At 49.7% G+C, this 22,080-nt stretch overlaps 1 protein-coding gene across 1 annotated transcript in view; it reads left to right on the top strand.

The window, feature by feature from the left end:
* The window catches only part of WNT3A (Wnt family member 3A), a gene marked incomplete at both ends in the record, with an annotated part of 39,293 nt that overhangs the window by 15,077 nt on the left and 2,136 nt on the right, over positions 1 to 22,080 (top strand). The window contains one exon of the mRNA XM_081036060.1: positions 17,769 to 18,034. Within this exon, the coding sequence (XP_080892186.1) occupies positions 17,769 to 18,034 (266 nt within the window). The remainder of the gene's footprint in view (positions 1 to 17,768; positions 18,035 to 22,080) is intronic.

Genomic DNA, 22,080 nt, shown 5'->3' with positions numbered 1-22,080 from the left:
TTCATCCACACTGTAGCATGTTCCAGCATTTCACTCCTTTTAATGGCTGAATAATATTCCACTGTATGGATAGACCACATTTTGTTATCCATTTATCACTGACGGAAGTTAGAGTTATTTCCACTTTTGGCCATTGTAAATAGTGCTGTTATGAACATTTTTGTACAAGTATCTATTTGAATACCTGTCTTCAGGTAGATGAGTAGAATTGTTTGGTCTCAGGATAATTCTACGTTTAAATTTTTGAGAAACCACCAAACTGTTTTCCACAGCAGCTGAACCTTTTATATTCCCACCAGCAATGCACGAGAGTTCCAGTTTTTTCCACATCCTCGTCAGCACATGTTATTCTCTATCTGTTTTCTTTAGCCATCCCAGTAGATGCAAAATGATATGTCACTGTAGTTTTTATTTGCAATTCCCTGATGGCTAATGATGTTGAGCATCTTTTTAGGGGGTGTTAGATATCTGTATATATTCTTTGGAAAAATGTCTATTCAAGTTCTTTGCCCAGTTTTTAATTGGATTGTCTTTTTGCTGTTGAGTCGTTAGAGTTTTTCATATATTCTGGACACTAGACAATCAGATATATGATTTGCAAATATTTTTTTCCTATTTTGTAGGTTGTCTTTTCACTTTTGTGACAGTGTCCTTGATGCATTAAAGTTTTATATTTTGATGAAGTCCAATTTATCTATTTAGGTGTCATATCAAAGTAAGCATTGACTAAGGTTACAAAAATTTACACCTATGTTTACTTCTAAGAGTTGCATAATTTTGTCTCTTACATTTAATCTTTGAGCTATATTGTTAATTTTTGCATATAGTGTGAGGTTGGGATCCAACTTCATTCTTTTGTGTGTGGAAACCCAGTTATTCCATCACCATCTGTTGAACAATTTTTTCCTCATTGAGTGGTCTCGACACCCTTGTCAAAAATCAATTGGCTACAGGTGTGTGGATTTATTTCTGAACTCTCAATTCCACTCCATTGGTCTATATGTCCATCCTTCTACCAATACCACACCATGTGGATCATTGTAGCTTTGTAGTATATTTTAAAGTCGGGAAGTGTAAGTTCTCCAACTTTGTTTTTCTTTTACAAGATTGTTTTGAATATCTGGGGTCCCTTCCAATTCCGTGTGGACTTTAGGATTAGATTTTCCACTTCTGCAAAAAAGGCTGTTGGGATTTTGATAGGGATTTCATTCAATCTGTAGATAACTTTGGGGAGTATGCCATCTTAACAATATTGAGTATTCCAATCCATGATCATAGGGTGTCTTTCATTTATTTAGTTCTTCCTTAAATTTTTTCAGCAGTATATTGTAGTTGTCAGTGAACAAGCCTTGTACATCCTTGGTTAATGCATTCCTAAGTATATTATCTTATTTGATACTATTGTAAATGGAATTTTTTTTTCCATTTCAGATTGTTCATTGCTGATATATAGAAATACAACTGATTTTCGATCCTATATCCTGCAACTTTGCTTAATTTATTCATTAGTTCTGAGAGGTTTGTGTGTGTGTGTGTCTGTGTGTGTGTGTGTGTGTGTGTGTGTGTGTGGATTTTTTAGAATTTTCTATATATGAGATCGTGTCATCTATGAATAGAGACATGTTTTATTCTTCCTTTCCAATTTATTTGCCTTTTATTTCTTTTTCTTGACTAATTGTTCTGGCTAGCACTTCCAGTACTCTGTTGAATAAAAGTGGTGAGAGTTGGCATTCTTGTCTTCTTCCTGATCATAGGGGGAAAACTTTCAGTCATTCACCATTGAGTATTATGTGGGTTTGTCATTTATGCCCTTTATCATGTTTAGGAAATTCCCTTCTGTTCCTAGTCTGTTGAGTGTTTTTATCATGAAAGGGTGTTGGATCATATCAAATGCTTTTTCTTCATCAATTAAAATGATCGTGTGGTATTGCCTTCATTCTCTTAATGTGGTGTGTTAATGTTGGTTGATGTTCCTACAGTGAACCACACTTGCATTCTTGAGGTAAATCCACCTTGGCCATGACGTACAATCCTTTTAAATCTGCTGGAAGATTTGGTTTGCAAGGATTTTGTTGAGGATTTCTGCATCAGTATTTATAAATGATATTGGCCTGTAGTTTCTTTTCTTGTCTTTGTCTGGTTTTTGGTAGCAGAGTAATGCTGAGCTCATAGAATGTGTTGGGAAATGTCCCTCTTATTTTTTGGAAGAGTTTGAGAATTATTGGTGTTGATTCTTCTTTAAATGGTAGATACAATTCACCAATTTTGTTGGGAGGTTTTAAATTACTGATTCAACCTCTGGATTTGCTAAAGACCTATTCAGATTTTCTATTTCGTCTTGAGTCAGTTTTAATAGGTTGTGTTTTTCTAGGAATTTTTCCATTTCATCTAGATTATCTTATTTCTTTGCATGCCTCATAATTTTGATTGAAATCTATACATTTTGAACATTATAATATGGTAACTCAGGAAATCAGATACTTTCCCCCTCCTTGCGGTTTGTTGTGCTTGCTGTGAGTTGTGGTTGCTTGTTTGTTTAGTGAGTTTTTAAAACTATTTTTAATGACTATATTCTTTGTCATATGTGGTCTCTGAAGTATCTGTTTCTTTATCTTGTGGTCAGCTAGTGGTTTGGCAGAAATTTTCTTAATATCCTGGAGTAAAAAAAAAGGAAAAAAATACCCTTTTGGTCTTTGCAGATTGGCTGTGTGCTGTGCACTCCTTCCATGTTACCTAGTCTGCTCACACTCTGCTTCAGTTTGGCTTTCTGTCAGCACTGAACCTGGAGATCAGCTGGAGGTGAAAGCTTAAAACAGACAAATTCTTTGGGAACAATGTCCACTACTTTCCTTCCAGAACATTCTACCCACATGGGAACAATAAAGACTGCCATCTCAAGACATCACTGTGCCAGAGAAGTTGGTGGGCCAAGTAAAAATACCCCAAACTCTCCTACCTTGTCAGAGTCACCTTTCCTTAACTCAACATTTATTTGATTGCTGAAAACCTTGGGCTCCTTTTCAGGGTTCTGACGATGTTGATTCTGACAGTTTTTGCTTGTTTTTTTCCATGTATCTCCAGAGGAACAGGCCCTTGGCACTCTCTACTCTGCCATTTTGCTGATGTCACACCGTATTGCCTTCTGAGACCTAATCTCAGCAGCTGTGAAGTGCTACATTTGTTGGTTGAGGCAGTTTCAAAGGTTCTATGGTAGGGGACACAAACCCTACTGTTTGATGTCATGTGAAGGTTGCCTTGGGAGATGAGCATAAAGGATGGGATGTACACTGGTGCAGTAGCCTCCAGAATGCAGAGGAAGGAAGGGAGGAGAACAAGAGATCACTGGGAGGAACATGCCCCAGGCCCTGGGCTGCTGGCATGTGTGGGCCAGGGGCCAGCTGAAGAGGGATCCTGAGAGTGCAGCTGAGTGTGGCATTGAGGGCTGGTGGGGTCTGACAGTGTTTGTTCAAGGGCCCAAGACTCCGCGATGTCAGGTGGTCATGACCATCCTCCTCAGGTGGGCCCATGCTCTCTGGAGCAGGGATGGTCATACATGTGACCTCGACCAGCAAGTCAGCTCACTGCCTTGAGCGTCAGCATCTCCATCTACAAAATGGGAGAATAACTGCTACTCAGCCAACTTCTGAGCTACTGGTTAGGGTAATTACACAGCAGCTCCCCACGGGGATGGCCACTGCTGTGCATGGGAGAAGTTAGGTCCATAGGGCAATGTGGTACATCAGGCGTGTGAAGACATTTGTGTGGATCTGCGTGTGTGTATGCATGTGCATGTGTGTGTGCGTATGTAGCTGTACATGTATGGGTGCGTGGTGAATGTGTGCATGCATTTGTGCGTATTGCATGGGTGTGCATGGATGTGCCTTGTTTGAGCATGTGTGCAATGTGTGCATGTGTATTGTGTCTGTACGTGTGTGATGTTTATGTGCCAGTATATGCTTAGTATGTGCATATACGTGTGTGGTATGTGCAGGCGCCTGTATGTGCATGTGTGTGTAAGTGTGCATGCATACATTGTGTAGTGTATAGCTATGTGGGCATGTGTGTGCACGAGCATGTGTGTGTGCTTATATGAGCAAGCATGCATATGGTGCAGTTGTTGCCTATGAGGGTCCCATGCTGAACCTTGGTGTTTTGGGGCAGGGAGGCATGTTTCATATTTGCACCACGGCCAGGGGGCCCCAGACAGGGCCTGGTGCCATCTGGCTTCCAGGCTCCAGAGCCCAGATAAAGGTGCTTAGGGTTTCTACTCCCCTAGGTGAGAAGGATTGGGAAGTGGATTTGGGGAAGAAGGCAAAAGCCTGTTCTACCTGGGAATGCTGCCATTCGGTGGTAGAGGAAAGCTGTCTCGCATGGGATTGGACCCCACCTGGAAGCCGGGGAGGGAAATGTGGATTTATTTCTGGACTCTGTTCTATTTCATTTGTCCACATGTCTAGCCTACTGATGCCCATGCCATGCCATTTTAATTACCATGGTAAGTTTTGAAATCGGGAAGTGTGAGTCCTCCAGCTTTGTTCTGCTTTTCCAGGCTTGTTGTGGCTGTTTGGGGCCATTTAGCTTCCCATATGAATTGTAGTATCAGCTGGTAAGTTTCCGCAAAAAGCTGGGATCTTTTTTTTTTAATTAGGGAATATTGGGGAACAGTGTGTTTTTCCAGGACCCATCAGCTCCGAGTCGTTGTCCTTCAATCTAGTTGTGGAGTGTGCAGCTCACTGGCCCATGTGGGAATCGAACTGGCGACCTGGGTGTTATGAGCACTGCACTCTAGCCAACTGAGCCAACGGGCTGCCCTGGGAATTGTTTTCTTAATCTCATGTTTGGATTGTTCATTGCTGGTGTAAAGAAACCCAGTTGGTTTTTATTGATCTCATACTCTATAACCTTGTAGAAGTTTTATCAGTTCTGATAGATTTTGGGGGGCATTTCTTAAAATTATAAGTTTGGGTCTGTCATTTACTAATAGAGACTGTTTTCCCTTTTCCTCTCAGTCTGGAGGCTCTTTATTTCTTTTTCTTGCTCAGTTGCCCTAGCCAGAGCCTCCAGAACAATGTTGGAGAGCAATGGGCAGAGTGGGCACCCTGATTTCCCCCTGATCTTAGAGGAATATCTTTCAGTGCTTCACCACTGGTATGTTAGCTTATTGTACATGTCTCCATGTGAGGATTCCACTCACATGAATAGGTAACATGGGAGAGTTTTGATATAATATGTCTTTTGAGTCTGCATTTTTTTCTGAGTTGCATGTGCCAAAAATCGCATAGCAATCTATCATCAAAAAGTTTTAAAAATCTATCAGCTAGTGACTCAGTTGGGTTCTCTTTCATTCTGTGGAGAATGAGGAGTTTGAAACATTTGATTCACATGGGACTTGTGGCCCAATTGTTATAGCCAACACTAGGTCAGATGCTTGCCAGGAGACCAAGACTCTCCTCATGGGCAGAGTGGGAGAGAGTGGCCCTGGCAGGGGAGGCAGGAGCATAGCGAGGGTGCCTTGGAACTACCCACGCCATCTGAGAGCCCTGGCCCATTTCCATGCAACCCAGGGACATGCAGACTTGCCTGGAGAGCCCTGGGGAAAGCCACAGCATCATCCTCACTGGACATCGGCTCCATTCTTTCCTCACATGTTCATATATCAGGCCCCATCTTCCTTGGTTCCAATACTCCAGCTACACTCAGACCCACACGCATCTCAGTCAGCAGGGTCGACAAAGCCCTGAGGTCTGCCCCTGGCCAGGTCCACTTCCTTCTGTGGGGGGCCGCAGTGCCATGCCTTCTCCCAAGGCTCATCCCTCCCATGACGTACTTCAAATGCACCATCACAGACCTTCCCTGCCCACCCAGAACTGCCTACCCCTGTACCCACCTCACTGCTCCCCACAGTCTGGGCCATGGGCAGTCTTTGTGTCCCGGGCATTACAGTCCTCATCCTGTCCAGCTCCTTCTTATCCTTCAGCTCTCAGCCCATGGGTCCTACCTGAGGTGGCTCCGTGTGTCTTGGCTCCACCCACACCCCCCTAACGCCATCCCTTTCCCAGAAAAGAGCCAGGCCATGCGGGTGCTCAGGGGTCTGCTGTGCTTCCCCCACCCATAGCAGGTGCATGGAACAGCTCAGAGGTGTGTGTCACACATAGTAGGTGCTTAGTAAGGCGTGCTGATGCACAGTAGGTGCTCAGCAGATGACTGAAAGAAGAGGTATAGATCTGGGTGTCCCCGTGTGAGTGGACTTCTCATGGACAGTGGCACCTGAGCTGGTCTCAAAGGGTTTTCTCTTTCTTTACAACATGTATGCGGTGCTTCCCAGCAGAGTGCTCAGTGTTTTACACCAAGCAGCAGATTGAATCCTCACACCCATAAGACGAGCCAGAGCCATGTTACAAGTGAGGAAACTAAGGCAAGATGAGGGCTGGACCAGGACTTCTGGGGATGGCTTAGACCATGTGACATCAGTAAGGGCTGGCACAGCCTGAGGAGCAGACCAGCCACCGGCTTTGCACACCCTAACTTCCTCCAAAGCTTCTCCTGGGAAGTCAGGATGCCAGCAGGCCTCCAGGACACTGGCGTGGCCTCAGTCACGCAGCGCCCTGTGCACTCACCTCCACTCTCCCCCATGTACACTCTCCCCACGTCCAGTCTCCCCCATGCCTATTCCCCCACATCCGCTCCCCCCACCTCTGCGCTCCTGTCTCTGTCCCTTGTTCTTTCTGGCTCCCCTGTCCAGCCTGTCCCTCCCCTCTTCCCTTTCATCACATATCCCACTTCCTCCCTTTTCTATTGGATGACCATTGCTTCAGCCTCTACCCCTCACCACTTGGTCTAAATGGGACAGAGGAAGCCCCCTCCGCCCCTTGTCCACCATGGGGCTGAGAAATGGCCCCATCATTGTGGCCTAAAGGCCAGGAGGAAGGAGCCCGCCAGGTGCCCCAGAGAGAAGCCAGCTTCAGGAGGCCATGGTGGAGGCCCCCACCTGCCCCTGGCTGTGCTCACTTTAATCAATCTGATTGGATTAGGTTCAGGGCAACCCTAATCATGTCAGAGGTCACCCAGGCTTTGTGACGGGCTCTACAGGGTGCCTGGCCACTCCTGCTGAGGCGGCCGAGCTTGACACCGTCCACCGGGCCAACTGAGGAGAGGGACCCAGCCCTGTGTGGGCATGTATGCATGTATGTGGCAGCGTGTGTGAGTGTGAGCACGCGTGTGTGTGGTGTGTGTGAAGATAGGACGGGAAGAACATGTGCTCACAGCTCCTACTTGCAGTGCACGTGCACACATGCACTCTTTTTGCCACCTGCCTGGCCTGGGGCTGAACCCCCAGAATCTGCTGGCTCGGAAGGTGGAATTGGGGGCCAGAAGTGAGCCCCAGCTTGGAACAAGTGCCCCCCTCCTGCTTCGAAGGCAGCAGGGCCACTTAACCTGCATCATAGGGCAGAAAGCATTTGAAGAATTTTGAGTGCATGGAGGCTGATGCAGGATTGTTGCTTATCTGTTCCCTGCCCCGGGCAGGCCCCTAGGTACCTGGAGGGCCTGCCTTCCCCAGAGCTGGACAACACCCTGTCTTGACCTCACAAAGTGAAGGGGTAGGGAGGCCAGGGAGCACAGAAGGCAGGTCCTCAGCAGACACCCTGAAGGAGGGACAGCCAGGTTATGCCCCTGGGGAGCACAGCTGAACGTGGTTGGCCCAGGGTCCAGGCGTGTGTGCCACGTGGCTTTGAGGGAAGCTGAGCTCCCAGGGGGTGGGGCATTTCCCCTGAGAACAACGGAAGGGTCCTTTAGGGGTGAGTTGTCCGGGGTGAGGAGCAGCCCCCAGCTGCATCGTCCCGTGACCCTGGGCACTGTGCTCTGTTCATCCATGCGCTCGGTGTCCTGCGTGCAGGCAGGGCCAGAAGCCTGTCTTGTCAGATTCCTGATCAGTTCCCTAGGACCCATGAGCTCCTCAGGCAAGGTCTGCGGGGTCAGTCAAGTTCTCAGCAGGCAGGTGCCTGTCCCCGAGCTCTTAGCCCCCTGCCTGTGCCCTTGGCTGGCCCTGGCACAAGCCCCCTGAATCTTTCCTGTTCTCCTTGGGAGGCTGGGCTGGGGAGGAGCAGGAGGGGGATAGCAGAGCCTGTCCTCTTCCTGGCAGAACCCCTTTTGGGCGAAGATCCATGGGGTGGTCTGCCGCCTCTGTGGGAGGGCCGGGTACAGGTGAAGGCTGAGCACAGGGCTCAGGAGAGGTTGGAGAGGAGGCCATTGGGGAAACCGGTGTACCCAGTACAGGTTGCGACCCCTGACCCCCATGGAAAAGTGTTTGGTGTGTGTGTGGGGGGGTTCTCCCCGTATATCATTAACTCTCCCCAGTGGGAGGAGGTGAAGGCGCCAGAGAAGCCAGGCGACACCCCGCTGGGCTGGCTCCGAGCACAATGTGCCCGCCAGGACGACAAGATTAAGCACAGAGAGAAGTGAAAATGCTGCTGGATTCACACGCCCAAGGGCCGTGTTCGGCGTGTGAACAGTGGTCCCCGCGCATACCTTGCGGTTGCTATGACCAGCTTGCTATGGCCTAATCGCCGACGAGGGGGAAATTCATATAAAATATCGCCTGCCATTGTGGGCCTAACGCGGCGTGACAGTGGCTCACAAAGCCAGATTCATTAGCCCCAGCAGGTAATCAGGACGCCGGCCGCGCTGCCGACAGGGCGGTGTCAGGGGCCGTGGCCACAGTGGGGCGCCAGCCGCATTCCGCTCTCAGGTGGCTCCGTCGGGATGCAGGATTACCAGATGCCATCGTGACACCCCCACCCCCACCCGGCCGCCTAGCTTACTCTGGAGCCAGGGAAGGTAGGCGTTGGGGAGGAGGGGGCACAGGCCGGCCCTCTTCCAGCAGGGCCATAGTCCCTCCCTCCTCTTAGGGCATTGGTGAGGGGAGAGGTGCCAACCACTGAAGGCTCCAGGAGTGCCCTCGGCCCCTCACCTGCCAGGTGGGCAGAGCCCTGTATGGCCCCATGACAACCGGAAGGGTGGGAGGCCTGGAGAGGGAGGCCGGGGCCTTCTGTGTGTGCTGGCGGGGCACTGTGGTTGAGGACATCCCAGTTGTCTGTCTCTGTGACCCACCAGTGATTCTCTATGGACAGGCAGGGGTAGAGTGATCCACAGAGGCCCCCATGAGGCCTGAAGTTTAGCACTGCCCAAAGGACAGATGGAAACCAGGAGCCTGGGGGGCTGCACCCAGGTGAGGAAGGAGGTCAGCGAGGAGGAGACTTTGACAAGGCAGGTCCTGCAGCTCCCAGGGAGGTCATACCCTGCCTTGCCTTTGGCTGAGTCCCTGTCCAGGCACCAGGTGACAACAGCCAGGCCCCAGAGGCCGGTGACTAAAGGGTCTGGCTTCACATACTGACCAAGACAGAGCCATGCAGCCCACCATGCGGACCCAGGGCTAGGGGGGTATGTCCGAGACACCCCCCTCACATACACACACACACACAGTGAGCTCCGCCCCTCCTACACACCTTCTGGGCCCGGCCACCATCCAGAGGAGGGAGTTCACAAATCTGAGGCTGTATCGGAACATGAGGCTTAGCCCAGGGAGACATAGGAATCACGTGGGACCAGGTACAACTATAGATGCCCCCAGCTCACTGGTGGGCCTGTGGTGATGCATGGCCTAGGTGCTCATATCCCTGAAGAGCTTTCTGAGGGGCCCATCTGGTGTACCCCACAGACAGAATGTCCTAGGAGCTCCATCTTACTGTTCAGAGGTCATGTTTGAGCCAGTCTCCTTCTAGGAACCTCCACTGCCTGGGGTGACATTTGTCCCTCAGAAAGGCCAATCCAGTGTCTCTTTGGGCCAATGGGCTTGTCCCAGAGCTCCGGCTGTCCCTACCTTCTCATCTAGTGTCAGTGCCCCACAGCCTTTCCCTCCCTGGAGAGTACAGGCGGGCGTCCCCCTATCCCACCATGGCAGTGGGTGTGGTCCCAGCAGTGCAGGTGAGGTCTCCTTCTCCTCGAGCTTCAGCCATAGAAACAGCCTGTTGGAGTCTCAGGACCCCTTGCTGGGGTTGCAGGAGCCTCTCCTGGGACCTTCTGTCTGAGCTCTGCATTCCTTGCTGTGCAGCCTGGGGCCAGTGGCTAACCCACTCTGAGCCTCTGCACGTTGTATGTCGCTGGGGCTGAGCAGAGTGCCCCTCTTCCTGTCTGGGCCAGTTCCCTCATCAGTGATAAAGGATTCTGGCCCAAGGCTAGGCGAACTCCAGGTTGTGCTTTGCTATCACTCTGGTTGAAAGGACCTCCTAAGTGACCTCCCTGCAGGAAGGTCAGCTCAGGGACGAGGTTGTGGCCTTCTCCACTTAGAACACAGTTGGTGCTCAATAAATTATTGCCAACTGACCAGCTTCATGGTGAAATGTGAAAGACAGGCCCTTGGAATGATTTTTTGGAACTTTCTTCAACATACAGAACTTCAGAAATATAACCTTTCATATGTTAAAAGGTCCTTTTCTGAAATTATGATAGTCATTTTTTATATGATTTGCCCTCTCACAAAAAAATAACAACACTTGGCAGTCCTCTTTCAGTCCCCAAATGAACTCGGGTGCTTGACAAGCCCCTGAAATCCAAACCTGGAAACAGGGAATAAAGATCCCTTTTAAGTTCTAGGAGGCGAAGTAACCGCAAAGCCCATCTCACAGGTGACACTTGGCTCCTCGCACCTAGGGCTGCTGCACTGGCCTCAGTTGTGATGGGCCACACCGGGCATCTCTTCCTGCCCTCCTCCAGATGCCCAGGTCTCACCACACAGATCTCCCTCACCTACACCAGACTCTCCCCATTCATCCATCATCCACCTATCATCTATCCATCCATCCATCCATCCATGTATGCACGCATCCATCCACCCATTCATCATCAACCATCCATCCATCCATCCACCATACAACCACCATCCATCACCTACCATTCTTCCACCATTCACCATCCATCCACCCTTGATCCACCTGTCCAACCATCCACCCACCCATCTGCCTCTATGCACCACCCACTAAACCATTTGTCCATCTACCTAACCACCCACCATGCATCTATTATATCTCTACCATCCATCAACCCTCCACCCACCCATCCCAGGCCTGCCCCAAAGCTCATGTTGCCAAGCCTACTGTGTGTCCTTGTTCCCCCTACTCTCTCTTTCATGAGCTATAAGCTCTCAAAAGCAGATGACTCTGCACGGTCCAGAGCAAATAACCTGACTTGCAACAGTAGAGTGCCCTACTAAAGGTATGGAAGGATTCCTCTGGTTCACCCTCCTCTTCCCCAGTGCGAACATTCTCTCCATCTAACGGTGGGTCTTCCAGCTTCTGCCTAATCACCACTGGGATAGGTAGCTCTTGCAACTTTTGAAAGCCTGGGTTGCTAGAAATTTAATCACATGGAACAGCAATCCACTTTCTTGTAGATTTCTTACCTTTGTTTTTAAAAATGGACACCTTGCATCTTACTCATCTCAGTTCCTAGTTCTGAGTTTAGTGTATGGCTCATTATAGTATCTCAAGTCCTGGATGGATAGATGAATGGATGTATGTCTGATTTATTTCACTTAGCATTATACTCTCAAGATCCATCCAGGTATGTATCGTGGATCAATAGATAGATGACAGATGATAGATAGATAGATAGATAGATAGATAGATAGATAGATAGATAATAGATAGATAGATGGTAGGTGGATGGATGGGTGGGTGGGTGGATGGATGGATGGATGGATGGATGGTGGATGGATGGATGGTGGGTGGATGGATGGTGGGTAGATGGATGGATGAATAGATGGTGGATGGATGGATGGTGGATGGATGGATGGATGGATGGATGGATGGATGGATGGATGGATGGTGAATGGATGGATGGTGGATAGATGGATGGATGGATGGTGGATGGATGGATGGTGGATAGATGGATGGATGGATGGTGGGTGGATGGATGGTGGGTAGATGGATGGATGGATGGATGGATGGTGGATGGATGGATGGTGGATGGATCGATGGTGGATGATTGAGTGAATGGATAGGTCGTGGAAGGATGGAAGGATGGATGCGAGACAGGTGGAAGGAAGATCATTGGTATTTTGCATGAACTCAATAAATAATTGCTAATGAGACACATCAAGTCTCTGGGAAGATGGCTTTTTGGATGGAAGATGCTTGTCTTACAGAATGATTTTGTCATACAATTCCCTCTCTTCTGCCTTTTCCCAGCCTGATCGCAGTGTGGGAGTAAGAGTTTTGAACAGAGCAAGCCTGAGGTAGCTCAAGAAATTCATCCAGGCTCCACCCCATAGACATAGCAAACCGGTAGCATTGGTCCTTAAACACCCCCCAGTAGCCTGTGTCTCCTCGTCCCTTGACAGCCCAGTGGGAAGAAGGCATTTTGCTGGTAAAGGAGGTTCCTTCCCAGGCAGGCTGGCTCCCCTCCCTATCTGGAGCCACTCTGTTGTGTAAACAGAAGGCACTGTCTGTGGATAAGAACTTTGCTGTGACTGGGGTGGCTGCTGGGCTCCAAACCTCCCTACCCACGACCTCAGGTGAGCCCTGTCACCCCTTCTTCGTAAACTGAGGCTACCCCAGCCAGTGAGTCATGACCTTCCTGTTTCAAACCCCTGTGAAATCTGATCAAGGCAACGGTTCCCTATCCAGAAAAATGCATCAGTTTTCAGACATGTGTTGTTGTTCTTACTCATGGTTTCAAGAAGGTTCTGAACCCCCAGAAGCCTGCCCATGACCCCTAGGCTAAAACCACCTAGGAATTCTGGGCAGTCTTCCTTCCACATGGCCTCGGGGTGCATTTGAACTTTTTCTCTGAAAGTAGTTGTCCACTTACAGAAACATTGCAGGCGTGAGTCTGGACCCCTTCTCGGGCCTCTCCCAGGGCCGATGCACAAACCCAGGTGCATCCGTGAAAACTACGTTTTGTCCCCATGAACTGAGCGCCAGACGTTACCCAGGTTTCACACGGCTTTCCTCCGATGTCCCTTTTCTGTCCAGGACTATCCCGGCTTTTGTTGTTCATGCCCTTAAGGCTGGCAGGAGCCGGCCGGGTCTCTGCGTTTGTCTGTCATCTCCCAATGGTGGATGAAGGCTATGCACCTTTGATGAGAATGCCTTGAAGGCAATGGGGTGTCCTCAGAGCACCATCTCCGGAGGTGTGTGGCTTCTGTCTGGCCCATTGCGGCTGACAGTCACCTCCATCCCTCCTGAGAGGTGGGCCTGCCAAGTTTCTCCAGCACAGTCACCGTTTTCCTTGGTGCTGGATCAGTGTCTCGGAAAACTGCTCAGGCCTGCATCTTTACTTTTAAAGTGGCTTTTCTTTGCCAGAACGAACTTAATCACGTTTTCCTGAAACATGAAGCAGAGGCTTCTTTTTTCCATGAGCAAATTGAAGGCCGCTCCATGGCGTCGTCCTCAGCTGTCAGAACTTTACCTGAGGAGACCCCCCCCCTCCTCATCTGGCAAAAGAGGAAGTTGAGGCTCACGGGGCGGGGGGGCGGGGAGAGACAGACATATGGAGGGTTGCACAGCTAGCTGGTGACAGAACTGGGCAGGAATGAGTTCAACCCCCCCTCCACCTGACACACCCTTCCCCTCAAGTGTGTCTGGCAGCCCTGGGCTGTTTGCCTGAGGTTGATAAGCAGGGATCCCCAAGCTCTTGTTGAGGACAGGGCCAAGGCCCCTGCTTGCTCTCCCCTTATCTCCAGAGGAGAGGGTGGTGGGGAGGGGCTGGCAGAGGGGCAGAGGCAGAGCAGAACCAAGCTCCTCCTGGGCTGGAAGGCAGGCTCCACAAGGCTGGGGGAGGGTATTCAGGCCTTGAAAACCCTGAGAAGGTCCACTGGGGGCCCCAGCAAGCAGAGAGTGGAAGGGTACAGTGGGAGAGGCACCAGGCTTTGTGCAGAGAGTCCCAAGAATACCAGGACTGGCTCAGCTCTGCGCCCCAGAGCTGCGGTGCGAGGGGCGGCTAGGAAAGCTGGTCCCCAAGGAGCCTACAACAGCCCCTAACCCAAGCAGCACAGGTGGAAGAGAAGGCACCTGGCCAGGCCCTGGAGAGGTGAGGCTGTCAGGTACTGAGAGGCGCTGCCTGCAAGTGCAGAGGAGGCAACCTGAGACCTTGAGAAGACAAATAAGTGAGGGAGCTCTGCTAAGTGGGGGGCATGAGGGGAAAGAGGGTGGAGCGCATGCTGGCGTTTATTCACTCAGGTGCCTTGGGCCAGCACAAAGCCTGTGAACTGATGGGTTGTATTATGTAAGGAAGATAGGGCGGGGCTTCATGAGTCCTGGGGAGGCAGCTGCCTGGCTGATATTTGAGAAAGAGCATGGTGAGGGGAGCTGTCCTGGATCTTTTCAAGGACAAGCTGAATGGGGAGGGGCAGAGAGTTGGGCCCCATGGTGGGCCCAGCTGCCCAGGTGGGCTCAGACACTGCTGGATGCCCTGCCCCAGCCCAAGGCTCTTGCCTTCTCCTCAGACCAGCCCTTGCTCCCCAGCAACCATCTGTGGGACCACCTTGGGTCTGGATTGGAAACAAAAGGTGAACAGGACACAGTTCCCTCCTTAGGGGCTTCCAGACCAAGCAGTATTAAGAGGGAGCTTCCTCGGTGCCTGGGAGCCAAAAGGCTGCTGGGACCAAGAGAGGACCACGTCCTGAATGCATGGCCACAGGGTCTTGTCCTGTGCCTCAAAGAGTGGCGAGGGGGACATGAGCTGTGTGAGCTGAGGAGCAGCTGGAAAGAACCTGAGGGAAGGACAGTAGCTGTGTGTGGCTGGAGGCCAGGTCATGACCAACAGGGCTGGGAGGACAGCACGTGAACAGGAGTTGGCCTGTTTGTGGGTCAAGCAAGAAAACAGCATCAAGAACTTGAGAAGGGGCCAGGCAGGGCTAGATGGGCGTTGGACAAAGCACTGCTCCAGTGGCCTGTGTGTGTGTATATATATATATATATATATATATGTGCAAATGTGTGTTTGTGTGTCTGTATGTGAGTGCCTATGGGTCTGTGTGTCTCTTTGCATGTATGTATGCATGCATGTTTGTGTGTGTGTGTGTCCATGTGTCTGTGTATGTGTGGTACGCACATATTGAGGGGGGAGGAAGCTGGAGACTGGGGTTTGGATCCCAACCTGGAGCCCATTCTGGTCAGCATGGGAGATGCTGAGAGCTAGACTCCCCCAGACGGGCAGGATGGGCCCCGCCCATGTGGGAGGCTAGAGCAGCCTTCAGTGTGGGGCATTCCCAAGCTGGCAGTGGGAGGCCTTGCAGGTTTGTGTCTGGGTGTGTGGCCCAGAGCTTCCCAAAAGCAGTGAGAGTGCAGGCCCGCTCTGGTCAAGCCCGGGCAGGACGCAGAGTGGCCAGGGCCCACACAGGGCTATAAGGAAATGTACTAAATTCACGGAAAGAGTCACCAAAAGCAGGCATGCTTGCTGTGGGTGGGACCAGATAGCCAGCAGAGGTCGGTGCAAGGGGCACTTCCTCCAACACATTCCATCTATATGTTCTTAGTATCAGAGAAAATGTGCGTTTTTCAGTGGCAGGTGTGTGTGGATATGAATGAAACTGAGTGGGTGAGTCTGAGTGTGTGCATGAACGAGCCTTGGGACACCCATGCTCAGTTTCAAACCTGGGGGCAGCCCAAAACCCCTGCTCACTCTTCAGGGTGAAGCCTACCTGCTCATCCCTCACCCAGGACAAGAGCCTCTTGGGCATTAGGGTGAGATGAGGAGACAGCAGCACTCCCTGATTACTCTCCCATGCCATTGGGAGCCCAGCAGGGTCCAGGCCTGCCTGGGGGCCTCTGCCCTGGAGCAGCTGGAGAAGGGAGGCGGGGAGTACACAATAGGGCCATGGTCAGTCCTGTTCCCACATCTCTCCTGCTCTCTTCTCCCTCCTGCCAACTCAAGGCCTGAGGAAAGACAGGAAAGGTGGGGTGCAGGACCCCACATGAGGGCAGCAGAGACACCTAAGGGCACACCAGCTATCAGAGCCAAGCCGGGGTTCAGCCCCAGGCGTACTGGGCTCCAAAGCCCAGAGAGTTTTTAGCTGTTTTAAAATTCCTACTAGCGGCAGTTAAACTCCATGAAGCCATCCATTTGTTTCTCCAGCAGGGCTTGGCACACAGCAGGTGCTCCATATGTGCATGTGGAATGGTGAGCTGAGGAAGGCAGTGCATTCAATGAGCTCACACAGGGCCCAGGGCAGCCCCACGCCCCATCCCAGCCTGCACGCAGAGAGGATCTAAAGGCACACACCCAGAGGGGTGCATTCATCCCATCGGGAAAAGCCGGGCTGGGGGTCTGGCCTTTGCAAGGCCAGGCTGCCCCCCGCATGCCCTGTGCTTTCCTCTGGTCCTGACAGCCCAGCAGAATATCCCTGGCCCCTGCTTTCCCTCATGTGTGCTTCCTGCCTATCTTTGGAGACCGGCTGCTCCAGGTTTCTGTCTACCAGGGATAGGTTAGGCCTCCCCTACTCAGTGAAGTCCAGGTGGGCCTCCCTGGAACCCTGCACAGACCTCTGTCTGATCCTGTTGCCTCACTGGTTTCTTCTTCCCAAGATCCAGCCCTCCCCTACTGCCTTTCTGCAAAACTAATGCCATTTCCTCTGACTCAGTTTCCTCATGTGTGAAAGCAGGAGGCTGCATGTATGGGCGCAGGCAGCTCCAGTACCAGCTCCTGGGTTAATGGGGGCCTGGAGGCCATTACCTGGCGGGCATGAGGCAGCCCTCAGCATCCCCAGGCCCAAGCGTGTGGAGCCAGCACAGGGTGAGCTGTGCACTGGGAAGCGATGGGCCTCAGGGTGCTTGGAGTCTGGGGCAGAGGAAAGGAAAGAAGTGCAGGCAGAGTATCAGCACAGGGGGCAGCACAGTGGCCAGGAGCCACACTCTGCTCTGACCAGGAAGTCTGGGCAGGAGGACTGCACCTGGCTGTTGGGGTGACCTTTTATCAGTCAGCATCATTATTGTGAGAAGCATTGTGCTCTTTTTCCGGTTACTGCTAAATAGAATTCCATTTTATAGAAATGCCACCATTTTTTTATGAAGACATAATTGACATGTGTGTTATGTTAGTTTCAGGAGTACAACATAATGATTTGGTAGGCGCACATATTGTGAACTGATCACCACAATAAGTCTAGTTAACACCCATTACCACACAGTTACTATTTTCGTGTGTGCGGTGATAACACTTAAGACCTGTCTCAGCAACTTTCAGAAGCACAGTACAGTATTGTTCACTGGTTACCCCTCGAACGTTACATCCCAGGGCTTATTTATCTTATGCCAGTTTTTTATCCGTTCACCTGTTGATGGACGTCTGGAAGCTGCCAGTTAGGGGGTGTTACAAATAAAGCTGCCGTGACACTGGCTTGCTGTTCTTTGCGTGGACTGGGCTTCCTCCGAGGTAAATACCTGGGAGGTGATGGCCAGGTCATGCGGTCAGTGTTTTTTAGAAGCTGCCAAACCGCTTTCCAAGGGGCGGCCCCGATTTCCCTCCAGCCAGCAGTGCTCACGGTTCTTTGCAGCACTCACTGTGATCTGATTACAGCCGTCCCTGTGCTTCCCCTTGGCGATTAACGTCCAGCATCTCTTCTTGGGCCCTCTGTGGCATTTCTTTAGGGAACTCTCTCCCTTTTCCTTTGGTCCTCTGGGGACACACATCCCTTTCCCCCCAGCCCTGACCCACACAACCCGCCCCCCGCCTTCCCAGGCCGCCCCTTGCCCATGGCCGGCCTCTCTCCACAGCTACCCGCGAGTCCGCCTTCGTGCATGCCATTGCTGCGGCGGGCGTGGCCTTCGCGGTGACGCGCTCTTGTGCCGAAGGCTCTGCCGCCATCTGTGGGTGCAGCAGCCGCCACCAGAGCTCCCCCGGAGAAGGCTGGAAGTGGGGCGGCTGCAGCGAGGACATTGAGTTCGGTGGAATGGTGTCTAGGGAGTTTGCGGACGCCCGGGAGAACAGGCCAGATGCCCGCTCCGCTATGAACCGTCACAACAATGAGGCCGGGCGCCAGGTACGTCCGCGGCCCCGCGTGTCCTGGGGGATGTACCCGGGGTCCCTCCAAGCATGGCTCTGCATGTCTTATGGGTGCACCTGGGGGCCCTCCGACCACAGCCCTGAACATTCTGGGAGTTGCACGGGGCTGGGGGCCTCTGACCACTGCCCTGTGCATTCTGGGCTGTTGCGGGACTTTGACCAAGGCACTGTGTGTCCTGGGGGTGCTTCGGTGGGCCCCTCTGACCACACCCCTGTGGGTGTCCAGGAAATAGAAGTTTCCTGAGCAGCGTGTGTGCCCTAGTCCCTTAAGGAGTGTAGCCTGGTATGGAACAGGATGGCAGGCTGTGGGAGGGCTATCTGTGGTAGCCAGGCCAGGGGTCTGCTCACCTCCTGCCCAGGGCTGTCTGAAACAAAGCACTGTCCAGTTGCTTGTGGAGGGTATATACCTGAACAGCGTATTCCCACAGAATGGCAAGTCCATCTTTGGAGTTAGGGTGACAAGGAAGGAGGGATGGGATAAAGGCCTGCCTTGCAGGAGCTCCTGCACATCCAGGGTGAGAGACAGCCAGGCGGCTGTAGCACAGGGTGGGAAGTTCTGTGATGAGGAAATGCACAAACATGGTGACCTGAAACAGAGGGTCCAGACCCAGTCTGGAGTCTCAAGAAAGACTTCTGCTGGCAAGGGTGGTAAGTGGGGACATGCAGAGTGGTGGCAGTTGTCTAGGTAGGGGAAACCAGGGGAGCCTCTGGGCTGCCCAGAGGTGAGGCTGCACGTCAGTTAGTCTGGATAGAATATATAGAACAGAGGAAGAAAGAGAATTTGGGGTATGGAGAAGCTGGCAGGGACCAAACTGTGAAGGGCTTTCTGAGCCCTGTTAAAAAGGACTGGGTCAGAAGGTCACTGGGGACTGATGGAGGACTGACTGCTGATGAGAAGTGACGTGTGTAGGGACCAAGAGGTGTCCAGTAGATTTAGCAACACAAAGATGGCGCTGGCTTTGTCCAATGGAACCAGAGGATTGCAGAGGACTGAAGAGTGAACAGAGACATTCAACTTCCAACAATGGCAACAAGGCGATTCAAACTCATCTTCCTGTTGAAGACAAGTACAAATGCAGGATGAAACATAAAAAGTGCTGTGTTGAAAGTATAGAATGTTTACCTGTATACAGTTACCTGATTAATCACAGGGAAGATAGTGCAGTGCAGAGGGGGAAATGAGCTTTTCAATAAATGGTGCTCAGTCAATTGAATAACAATATGGAAAAAGTAACATTGACCCCTACCTCACACCATATATAAAATCAATTACAAACCTAAATGGGAAAGTTAAAAAAAAAGTTTAAAAGAAAACATAGGAGAACATCTTTGTAACCTTGGGGTAGGCAAAGATTTCTAAAACAGGCCAAAGAAAAATATAATAATGTGGACTGTACTAAGAACATCTATTCATAAAAAGATATCACCATGAACCTGAAATGGCAACCCACACAGGAGGAGATGATATATCTCCTAAAAATATATGAAGCTATAATATAAAAAGAATGCTACAAATTAATAGGAAAAAGACAGATAACCCAATAGAAAAGTTGGCCATAAAATGGAAAGCCACTGCACAAAAGAAAATATGGAAATAGCCAATAAGTATATGGAAAGGTGTTCAATATGATTAGTCATCAAGGAAATGTGGTCAGAATCGGTGCCCTGAAAAGGGGAGGACAACTGGACGAGAGCATGATGGGAGTTTCCAAGGAGCTGGTGATTGGTGAAATTTTGTCATATTTTCGCTAATGACCTATATACATTTTTGTATGTATAGTACACTTCCTTAAAATGATTTTTAAGTGTCAAATAACTAACTATAGAATGAAGAATTAGCAGTCCCAAGTCTAGGAGAAAGCAGGACTCTGAGCCTGGTATCTGGGGTAACTTTTGTCCAGGGGTCATTTGCCAATGTGGAAGAAAATGCATATGCTGCGCTTCACTTCTGGCAGCCTTACAGAGCTAAGGAGCCCACCAAGGGTGGTCTCTCTAGGAAATCACTCCTCAGTTTAGGCTGGGACCCTAAGGAGCAAAGGAAAACCAGAAGTAGACCAACCCTTGTACATATAGGCAGGCTAGAAAAATCTCAAGACTTGAGAATGGATTAACATGATGCCAAATGCTGGTATACCCACACATGTGGAAAAAGCATACAAATCCTCTTTGGAGTAAGATAACTTAAGCTAGGCTGAAAATTGTTTCTTCAAATAACTTTTCAAACACAAAGCAAAGGTAACCTGTCACATGAGCTGAGGACACAATGAATGAGTGGTAATCAGCAAAAACAACAAAAACAAGACTCCAAATACTGGAATGATTAGAAACAGATTATCAGAAAAAAATATGCTCACTTACATTCACAAAGTTAAAATGCAAGGTTGAACATTTCAGCAGGGAACTGGAAATTAGAAAAATAATATAATAGATTCAGGAAAGAATTACATAGAAACTGTAGAACTGAAGAATGAATGGGGATTTCCAGTTAAAGATGACAAAGCAAAAACAAGCGTTTCCCTTCTGCATCCTCCTAGACACCAACTAAAATGACAATGAATGAATTTTAAAACAAACAGATTCTTGAGAACATGCAAAACAGAAGAGGTGACAATGCAAAAAAACTTTGAAAGCTAAAGAGCAGATAGACAAATACTTAGTGTCTTAGTAGACCCAAGAAAGCTGAGTTTTAAGCCAGTAGAAGAAAAATCTGAGAACCAACCCAGGAATTACCAATATCAGGTATCTTGAGAAGCAGAGATAAATATGAAAACAGGAAGATGGGTTGAAAAGTCAATTTTTAAAAGCCCTTTTTAACATACCAGCTCTTTTGTCCAACTCCTTGCATCCAGGGAACACCCCTCATTTCCCAGAAGTTTGCAGGCTTATTCTCTAAAAAGTGTAAAACGGGTATCTGGACTGCGAGGCCCCAGCACAGCTGAGGGTAAGGCCATCCAAGTGAAAATAGTCTATCTACGCATGTATTTCTCTTCCTAATATCCTAATGCTGCAGTGAAGCTTGATCATCCTAAAGGCAGAATGGAAGGTTCTCCCCCTCGAAATCCAATGAACCCAAGAGAAAAGACTTAAAGATACTGACCAGGGAGTTTTCCAATGAAACAATGCAGCCAGGTCCCTCTGGAGCAAGGATCCAAGTTGACTCCAGGCACAGGCGCTTCCAACAAGATTTTTAGTGCCCCACTTTTAAATATAAGTGGACACCCAAAGACCACTCAACACCCAAGGAAGCCTCAAGCAACCACAAAGACCAAACCAAAGAAACGAGATCCACACTTAATGAATGGGAAAGAGACATTGGAAAGAGAGATGAAAATGCCAAAAAACAAACACTATCCCCAGAGAGATAAGAGAACACACATGAAATTGGAACAGGATGTTAATTTAAGAGAACATTCGGAGAAAATAGGTGGGGTGCCATGGGGTGGAAGAGCTCTTAGAAATTAAAAATAGAATAGTAGAAGCAAAACTCTCAGCAGAAAGGTTGGAATAGTTGAGACACCATTCCACAAAATAGAGGGGAAAAAGACAAAGCGAAGGAAAATAGGAAAGAATGGAAAATATGGAGGTTCTGTCCAAGAGAGACAGTGCTGAACATGAAGAGGAGAAAGTCAGCACAGAAATAAGGCAGGAAAGTCCCAGGAGTGACGATCACAGGTTTCAGACCACACAGCCCAGGAAGTGACTGACACAAGAAAAGAAGACCCACATCAAGCAGACAGCACAGACATGCCCTCCAAACTTCCCAGGAAAAGGTCAGGTTCACACAACGTATCAGGAGTCAAAATGGCATCAGAGTTTCCAAGAACAACATGAATGCCAGAATAGAAAGCAATGCTTTCAGAATTCTGTGAGGGGAAAATATTTAGCCAAGAATTTTATACCCAGCTAAACCATCTTGTCAACTTTTCAAGTAAAAGAGATTTGTTTCCAGACATGCGCATTTCATAAAATTTACCAGAAGGCCTCTCAAAAAGATGTCTCCAAGATGAAACAGATAGGACGCTT

This window comes from Rhinolophus hipposideros (assembly GCF_964194185.1).
Source record: "Rhinolophus hipposideros genome assembly, chromosome: 23".
Lineage (NCBI taxonomy): Eukaryota > Metazoa > Chordata > Mammalia > Chiroptera > Rhinolophidae > Rhinolophus > Rhinolophus hipposideros.
The sequence above is the reverse complement of the archived record's forward strand: the minus strand, read 5'-3'. Positions and strand labels throughout refer to the sequence as shown.